At 43.2% G+C, this 10,009-nt stretch overlaps 1 protein-coding gene across 1 annotated transcript; it reads left to right on the forward strand.

Moving 5' to 3' along the window:
• Window positions 1-1,158: 1,158 nt before the first annotated feature.
• Window positions 1,159-9,125, forward strand: LOC137296039 (deoxyribonuclease-1-like 2). Its single transcript, XM_067827681.1, has 8 exons — window positions 1,159-1,305; window positions 2,708-2,817; window positions 5,593-5,670; window positions 5,804-5,907; window positions 6,571-6,689; window positions 7,747-7,901; window positions 8,349-8,439; window positions 8,964-9,125. Exons 1-8 carry the CDS (start codon window positions 1,159-1,161, stop codon window positions 9,015-9,017), a joined length of 858 nt encoding a protein of 285 aa, XP_067683782.1. The 3' UTR covers window positions 9,018-9,125.
• Window positions 9,126-10,009: the final 884 nt, after the last annotated feature.

Consider the following 10,009-nt stretch of genomic DNA (forward strand, 5'->3'; position numbering starts at 1 on the left):
AATTCCAGGCACGTCTTACTTCATAAAAGAACAATTGCTTTCACTCATTGCCAAGTCACAATTCCCAGAAATGTGAATGCAATGAGGCATTTGTGACTAAAAGCAAGCAAACCACTTATTTTCTTTTTACAAAGTGTTGTATTTATCATTCTCTATCCTTGTAATCAACTCATTTTACAATGTCCTGAATAATAGGACATTAAGGTTACCACAGGATTTCAAAATGTTAGATTTCAAGGAAGTGCTGAACAAAATAAAAAATTGTGTTTCTGCAAATATTTCCGTTACGGAGTGACTTTTACGTTTTGCGTAAAGAGCTACATTTTGCAGACATTTTTGCTTAAAAATGCAGAACAAATCCGAATTTGTCCCCTTTCTTGGCATAATCACATTCCGGGAAAACTGTTTAGGTCACAAAATTTGTATAATAAGTGCATAATTACTTCAAACGACAATGAGTGTGACAGGATTCCATATACGTTTTACATGTATGCTTCACGGGTGCTTTATATTGCTTCACATTCATGGCAAAAATTGCTTTCATTCATGCTGTGGGTTTGATTAATGGTTTTAGCAACACCATCATCCACGTAACAGTTCAGGAAATCACAGGAACAGGTAGGAACCCCTTGTGATAATGTGTCAAACGGTTGATATGAATATGAAGGTGAAAGTAGAAAATAACTGCATAAAAACATTTGCCATGTACCATAGTCGTTTTGACTAAAGAATCAAGGCTATACTGAAAGGCTTTGCCATCAAATATTTGGTTGTAGAAATCTTTGTGACAGAGAATTGTATTAGTTGATGCTCTGTTTGTACTCTTTTATATTCAGAATGTGCAGTGTCTGTATATACCGGGTTGTACCAGCTCAGCACGGAAACTCCCCCGGATTATGTGGTTTGCTTGCTTTTGCTAAAAATGCCTCATACACTCTTAAAATGCACATTATGTATCATTGTCCCAAACATAGAGTGTATTTGGTTCCTTACTCACAGAATCTTATGACTGTGGTTCGAATCCCGCTATCGCCCGGAGTGTTTCTCACGCAGCTTATAAGCAATGCGGGTCCGTGCCCATGCATAGCATATCTCGAAGGGCTATGGTTTGATGGATGTACGTTCAGTTAGGCAGACAGTCGAACGACTTTCCCAACAATGGGGCTTTTCGGTGTCAGGTTGTTAGCGCTAGGGGTAGTGCTCTTCACCCCGGGGGTGGGGACGATTAGGATAGGGGCCTTCAATATAAAGTCATTTGGTAGAAGGAAGATGGGAGATCCGGCTGTGGCTCAGATTATTATTCAGGTAAGTTCAATGTTAAAGTGTGGCATTGTGTAGGGCTCTCTAAATGCGTGCCGCTGTCAGCTGTGCTAGTTTCAGAATCAGGTCAGACTGCATTAAATAATGAACATGTCCGTGTATATTTCCACCTCTATGACATGTACGAATAGAGTTGATGAGGACAAACAGGGGAAGCCAAGATTTCAAATTGTTGAGCAAAGTTTAAATGAAGGGCATCTTATACAATGTGTCCAAACTATTTGCGTAAACATTTTCTCATGCAGATTCGTGATATTTTTTCACATCTCAAAGTCCTAGAGAACAATATTTTACGCGTCCTTCCTAATTTGATATTTTTCCACCACGTTTCAAAACAAGATCTTTAGCGTATTCAGACTGACGCAACAGTTGTAAATGTCAGACACCTGCATACCTAAGACTTGTAATCGTTTCAAACTATGGGCCAAGGTGTTGTCAGTTTGCTGTGAAGCGGATGTCGGTCGTCATGGGACATGTGACTACGTTAAGACGAAGTAGTTGTAGCCTTGTGAAACACTAGGTCATTATAAACAATATCGCGCCTCCATCCACGATGTTATGGCGGTTATTGTTCAATGTTGACGGGCGTTTCCATACAGGGTTAACGTTTTACACATGATTACGGTGTGAAGAGTTACCCAACTGTCAGTCTTTCATTTGAAATATTAACAAAGAAAATCTATTTTTCCAAATGGTTAAATATAAATAATTAATGATGAATATATCAAATGCTTAAAATATCCTATTTGACCTGAAGCCAAGTTTCTGAATCAAACACTGTGGGTTGACATCGCCGTGTGTCACAACCCACTTGTTTCACAGCCCCACGTGTTTCAGTTCATACTAATGAACCTCAGGACATTGGGCCTCACTGCTTTTATCAAAGTAGATGATATTTGGATTTTATAAATAAATTATAATCGATATTAATTCGTGGTTAATATTTATTTACTTTTCAACAATAATAAGCGATCTGAGAAAACTTTACAAAGAGCAATCAAGCATAGCCGAAATCTCAATAAAAAGAAAGGGGAAGATACTATTGGGAAATTTCAAAGCTGGTGTTTGTGGAATAGCAGAGGAACCGATTGTAGGAACAGTCACGTTTTTCGAAACATTCATACTGGGGGTGAGTTTTCCTGAACTGATTAGGGACAGCCTAGTCCTACTCCTTTTGCAGCGCCTGACCAAGTTCCAACAACGGCAGCCTCTTTTGTCACAGACGGGACCTCTGCAGGGGCTGGTAACGCAAAACTTAGTATCAAGGTATACATTGACTCTTACATAGCTTTCAAAGTTTCTGCTGTCCACGCACAAGGAACATATACACATATATCCACATATATCGCTATTGGTTCTGTTAACAAGTGACTGTCATGTTTTGCAGATCGTCAGTCGCTATGACGTCATTCTCATCCAGGAAATCCGGGACATCACCAACACGTCCGTCAATGAGCTGCACGGTAACCTTTCTGCGCATGTCAGAGCTGCGAATCCGTCAGTACCATTTTTATACAAAAAACTTGGACTCAAACTTATATCACTAATTACTCCAGACGAGATTCTGTGGCATGTTCAATATCTCACGTGTTTGTATCCACTGTGTTCCTACATTAATCGTAACTACCCAAGTTATAGAGGTTGCGCGTTTGAACACCGGTGTTATCCTCTCAGTGGAACCGGGGCGTCTCGATGTGGTTTCGTAAAAAATGTTATTCTTAGTGTACACAATAAAAATTATATTTCAGTGTCTCGTCATAAGACCTTGTACCTTCCTATATGAGTTAGGACGTCTTGTCCGCATGACAAAATGTAGTAACCGTTGTAATGCGGACACCACTTCCTGCTACACAGTCACCTGTGGGAGGACACCACTTCCTGCTACTCAGTCACCTGTGGGAGGACATCACTTCCTGCTACACAGTCACCTGTGGGAGAACACCACATCCTGCTACACAGTCACCTGTGGGAGGACACCACGTCCTGCTACACAGTCACCTGTGGGAGAACACCACATCCTGCTACACAGTCACCTGTGGGAGGACACCACGTCCTGCTACACAGTCACCTGTGGGAGGACACCACGTCCTGCTACACAGTCACCTGTGGGAGGACACCACGTCCTGCTACACAGTCACCTGTGGGAGAACACCACATCCTGCTACACAGTCACCTGTGGGAGGACACCACGTCCTGCTACACAGTCACCTGTGGGAGGACACCACGTCCTGCTACACAGTCACCTGTGGGAGAACACCACATCCTGCTACACAGTCACCTGTGGGAGAACACCACATCCTGCTACACAGTCACCTGTGGGAGGACACCACGTCCTGCTACACAGTCACCTGTGGGAGAACACCACATCCTGCTACACAGTCACCTGTGGGAGGACACCACGTCCTGCTACACAGTTACCTGTGTTACTTCGTTGCTTAAAGTCGCACCCAACAGTATCCAAACTAAAACAATCGATCGTGGACAAGACACTCCTGTGACACTTATGAGCATCGATTAACGCATTCTGGATACGATAATGGCCAGTCTAAGTAAACTTAGTCTCAGTGTATTTCGTTACACTCCACCACTGAGTCCAACAAAACCTAGTAGAAGGTCGCGTCAGGTAACCTTTGAGCAACCAATCACAGTCCAATCAAATGCGAGACGGTCAAATAGATTTAACCAATCAAACAACGGCTACTATTTAGGGATCGGAGGGACTTTCAAAATATTCAGGTCACCGACACAGATCTCTCCACAAACAAAAATCAGCATATAACCCAGTTATTTGACCGGCAGTATATACGCTTTGGGGTTTCTGTTGACATGGTTACCATTAGCTAATATTTCCGCAAGATAACATCCTTGAATATTGTCAAAAACACTATTTTCAGCGACTGTTTACTCACCGTTGTCACGGCTGTACGTACGCCGTGTGCATCACCCGGAAACGATCGTACGCTAAATAGCATTCGGATCCGGAATCGTTCGGGTACGAACCTTTTCGAGATAAAAAGTTCAAAAGGTATGTGCGAATGTGCACTTTCGCGATTTGGTAAGCTGTGTTCTGATTGGTCAATCTCAAAGGTTACCTGACGCGACCTCCCATAAGGTTTTGTTAGACTCAGTGGTGGAGTGTAACGAAAAGTACTGAGAATAAGTTTACTTAGACTGCGATAATGGCCTAACTAATTTAGCGAGTCTCACCACCCAGTAACGTTTGTCGTAAGAGGCTACTTGTTGAATATCGCTTCTTCGAGTTGCATTTTAGAAGCTGTTAAGTACAAAATTGACAAACATTTTGGATAACAACTTCTTTATTTGGAGAGTGCGAAGTTTCGGTATAGATTCTTGTACCGTTGTCAAGGAGGAATGTAACATGTAGTGGTGGTAAAGTGCATATAGTGAGTGTAGGAGCCGACTCCTGCAACAACAAGCAGGCATCGATACCACCTTTTCGTCGCCCTCCAGCCTCAACAACCTTCTCCATGCTAAGGGAAGAAAACCTCCAACTATCGACACCAAGAACCCGAAATGTGTGATATACAAAATATACTGTGGACAGAGATATATAAGCAAAACATTCCGGCCCATCAACACCCTCGTGAAAGAACACCAGACCTCCATCACCAAGTCCGACAGCAAATCAGCAATCTCTGATCACATCCAATCTAACCCCAATCACCACATTAAATGACTGACATCACCATTCTGGCCACTAAACAAAAGGATTTGACCAAACGCAAACTCACTGGAGCCATTCATATCTAACGCCAAAATCCTACCATCAACCGACATCCAGGACATTGCATTCCATCAGCTTATGATGCACTTACTCACCAAACCCAATCAGCTGTATAAACATCACCGCCTTGTTAAACCATCCCTTTACATTTGTACACCTCTGGCTGTTATTCCTTCCCCCATTGTCTACCCACTGGCTTCATCACCTCAGTCCCCACCCTGTTGTGTTAATTACAAGTTGTCTTGGTTTCTTTGTCACACTCAGTATATATACACTGACAGTGGTACAAGAACCCGTACCGAAAAGTCACACTCTCGTAACAAAGAAGCTGTTTCCCATGAAGTTTGTTAATTTTGTTGTCAGTGTAGTTGTGGCAGGGTCCTTTCATCAACGACAAACTCGATACAATTATTTAGCACAATATTTATATATACTACAACCATCGCCTCAATATAAATCATATAGTTGGTTAGTCGAAACTTTCCTTTCTGTTATCTGATTGGTTGTGTGTGGTTCTTTCCTCTAAGGTCCGCACGTTTTACCTACAAAATCAGCCCAAGGTTAGGGAGGACGAGATATAAAGAACAGTACGCTTTCTTCTACAGGTTTGTATTCCTTAATAAGTAGACATGATTTTCTTGTATCCTTTGATATTTACTTTGAAGAGAATGATCAACCAAGGCACTCGTGAATTGTTTGTTTAATTTGGAAAAATAATTCAGTGTTTGTTATGATCAGATCGGACAGGGTTAACGTTGTTGCCAGCCACCTCTTCACTGAGAGCGGCGGAGATGTATTCGAGCGAGAGCCGTTCTGTATCCTGCTCAGCATCCCAGGCCGGGGTGAGTGTAGACTGCCTCACAGTCCCTGAACCTTATTTCCCCTCCCGTCAACACCTTTCTGCAATGTCAAAGTCTATAAAGCAATAAAGAAGGTCAAGATTTCCTCAGGTTCAATCTCCCATATCATTTGGGAACCCTTTTCAATTTAGAAAGAACTATTTGTTTGTATCAAAATTCTGTATATTGAGAGACGAAGTGTTAGTCTAATGTGAGACCGTCTGCGGGTGTGTGTGGTATCAGAGGTAGTTGACAGCGCTGCAGAGCTAATGTATATCCGAATAAGCTGGTATAGCTGAAGGGTGTATACGATATGAGGCGTTGCCTAAATGTTACAGTGTTAGGAATATAGTTGACACCTCCATAGAAATAATGTACATATTAATATATGAAACACTCTAATTGTTTGATCTGCGTTGTACATGTTGATAAGTGAAAAGCAAAGCATTCCACGTTATAGATAACAATTTAATGTTTATTGTGGCGTTTCGGGGACGCTGACGAGTCTTACAAGCTAAACGCCGCCTTTTGCAATAAGCAAGAAGTTGTTATGCATAGGGTTGCACGCTGTATTATGAATAATCTAGCAGAAATAGCTGAAGGGGACACGTGCAGAAATTCGCTGTCCAAATGTAATGTCCCATGTTAAACATAATGATGTTTCAGCGGGTCCATGGTCGCTGGCACTGATTGGTCTGCACACGAAACCTACACACGCTGCTGACGAACTACACTACCTCTTTAACCAGGTCGAATCAGAGGTGAAGCTCACATGGAACACGCAGGTCAGCCATCTTGATAGTGTGAAACGGTGACGTCATTTAGCGTCATGTTGACTATATTTCAGACAGAAAATGGCGTGTCTTATTAAGATTAACATTGTCCAGAGTTCATAGCTCAGATTCTTACCCCAACTCCGTACACCGATGCTTATGTTGTGAGCATTGGACTGTCTGGTCCAGACTCGATTATTTACAGTAATTACAGACGAATTATGTACGTCCCGTTTGAGATGTACCTGAGAACGGCATGGTCGTCTGTCTAGTGGAGCTGCCCCATATGTGTGTCCAAGAGCGTCCGTCGTAGTTGCTCTCGGGTGGTAGTTTAGGATGGTGGACAAGAGACAGGGAGGACATGAGTCGGTGTTAGAGATGAAGACAGCAGCAGCCATGTTTTATTACTGTTTGGTCGAAGGATGGTCAAAATGGTAAAATACAGTGGTAAACATGTGACAGAACGCACATCAGGACTGAATGGCCAATGATCCCGATGTGGAGACCCGCTCTGTCACTTACACACATTCAGAAGTCCGACGGCGATTCTTCATCGTCGACGTAGTCGTAGGTGGGGCGACGGCCTTGGCCGACACCCCGACTAGACGCACAATCCGTCCACTTCTGTCGATAATCTAGTCTCCATGGTTGGTCTTGCTGGATGGTCTCGCTGGATGGTCCCGCCGGTTGGTCTGTCGACTGACCATATCGGTCAGGTTTTTATACACAGGGCCATTACGCCACATTGTGCAAGGTCACTGGCCCATGCACATGTACATACGTAAGATTCGCCGACGTAGGGAGGTGTTAACTGACATGTATTGATAGCGTTTGAGAATTAAGGGTCCTGCCCGGAGGGGGGTTTATGATAAGAGGGGATACACCGAATGTTTGCCGAATACATTACATAGACAAAGGGGATAGAATTTCGGTGCACTTTGGACTTATATTGAAACAAATAGATTGTTTGAATAAATGAAGTTTTAAGGAAACTTATTGAAATGATTTAGTCTATGACATGTGCCACAAACCCAAGGCGTGCTATACTTATCGGCACTGTATTCCACAGAACTTGCTGTACCTGGGGGACATGAATGCTGATTGCAGATACCTTCCTGTGTCACACCAGATGGTTACAGGTGTGTTCCAACATCCGGGGTATCTCTCACTGATTGGCTCAGATGCTGACACCACAACCGGGAGGTCCAACTGTGCCTATGACAGGTATGACACGTATAACAGGTAAACATGTATTACCGACCCATTTTCCTTAGTGCCCAAAGAGTTATAGATATCTTTAAAACGATTGGTCATAGTAGTAATTCTGGACGTTGTTAGTAAACTGTCAAAATAGTGTTTAAGTAGGTTGTCAAAGCTATTAATGAAAAACTCCTTCTCGTCGTTGAATACCCACGTACACCCACCCCAACGATTTACTCATGTCGAGTGCTCATTCGTAACTACTCGCCTCTTTCCGTAACCTACTAAAAGCCACCCGGCTTGCCGGAATGACACGAATGGGTCCGATGGTTAGGTGTTATTGACTACCTACTGCCATCGCACAACGTATTCTCAGTTAATGAGAATGAACATTTAGTACTGCCGCACAACGAAACTATCCATTGTGGTCATGGTTTCTGGTATTCGTTACTGAACTACCTCTGTCTACAGGATCGTAGCCACCGGAAGTGACGTCATCAGTGCGGTGCAGTCTGCAAGAGTATACCCGTATGACCTGGAACTAGGCCTTGACCCGACATTAGTAAGTACAAAAACATTTGGGTATGTGTTTCTAAATGTTCCCTGTTTGAAGCTGCTTAGTTATGTAGCGTTGTAATTTTAAATGAAGGTTCGATACATTTTCTAAACAAAGATCAGTGGAGACCCGGTTTAGAACTGGCCTTCAGCAACCCATGCTTGTTATAAGAGACGATTAAGGGGATCGGGTGATCAGGCTCGCTGACGTGGTTGACACACTCCATCGTATCCCCGTTGCGTAGGTCGATGCCCATGCTATTGATCAGTGGATTGTCCGGTCCAGACTAGATTACTTCCAGACCGCCGACATGAGAGCTGTAATATTGATGAGTGAGGCGTTAACAAACACACACAAACAAACACACATCTAAATCAACAGTCCTATGTGAGTAAAACCTTCCCTTCAGAATGCTTTGACGAGTTGGGTTTTTTTAATTCTAAGTTTTTAACTTCTGTTATGTGTACCTCTTAGTCAGAGCATGGTTTTAAAATAACCCCGCAAAATAGTATCTTGACTTTACATTTCAGACCAACAGGGTCAGCGACCACTATCCCGTGGAAGTGGAACTAGGAGCGCCATAGTGGGGTTCATGCCCAGTAACCTGTTCTGGCTTAACTGTCAGTGGACGTGTCCCTGGGGTATATAGAACGGCAGAACTCAGGAACAGAATCTGTCGACTCACAAAGGCCACATTGACACTTGTTACAAATGACTGAATGATCAGCAGTGGTGGCAGATGTCGGGACCAGTTAATTGTCACGGAACCTATTTCAGTGTATCACTCCTCCGCCAGGAAACGTTTCTCAAAGATCAGGGGTAATGTCATAATAGTTAACCTAGGTTGGAAGGGTCATGTGACTAGTCGATTATCAAGAAATATGACAGAGTTAAAGGGACCAATGATTAAACACGAAAAGTGTGTGTTAGGTTCGTACACAAGTACGACCCGTGCAGGTACCGGGGTAGAAAAGGCCTTTAGCAACCCATGCTTACCATAAAAGGCGACTATGATTGTCGTAAGAGGGATCGGGTGGTCAGGCTCGTTGACTTGGTTGACACACGTCATTGTTCCCAATTGCGCAGATCGATGCTCATGTTGTTTCACTGCATTGTCTGGTCCAGACTCGATTATTTACAGACCACCGCCACATAGCTGGAATATTGCTGAGAACGGCGTAAATCTAAACTCACTCACTCACTCACTCGTATAAGGTCTCATTCGTACCTACTCGTGTCACTCCGGCAAACCGTCTCCTTGTAAGTCACGGGGAGAAGCAAGTAGTTACTGATGGTCTCCGGTTCAAGGGACCGGCCACTGGCCACGGAACTTATCTCATAGGTTCAAGAGACCAGCTATGCATCACTAAACACGTCTCATAGATCCAAGAGACCAGCTATGCATCACTAAACACGTCTCATAGATTCAAGAGACCAGCTATGCATCACTAAACACGTCTCATAGATTCAAGCGAATAGTCGCTTCTATGGAAAAAATACTTCAAAATGTAATTACACGAACTGTTAAGAATTAGACGACTGTCCGGTTTATGTCTCCCCAAACACCGATCGTTAG

This window comes from Haliotis asinina, chromosome 9 (assembly GCF_037392515.1).
Source record: "Haliotis asinina isolate JCU_RB_2024 chromosome 9, JCU_Hal_asi_v2, whole genome shotgun sequence".
NCBI lineage: Eukaryota > Metazoa > Mollusca > Gastropoda > Lepetellida > Haliotidae > Haliotis > Haliotis asinina.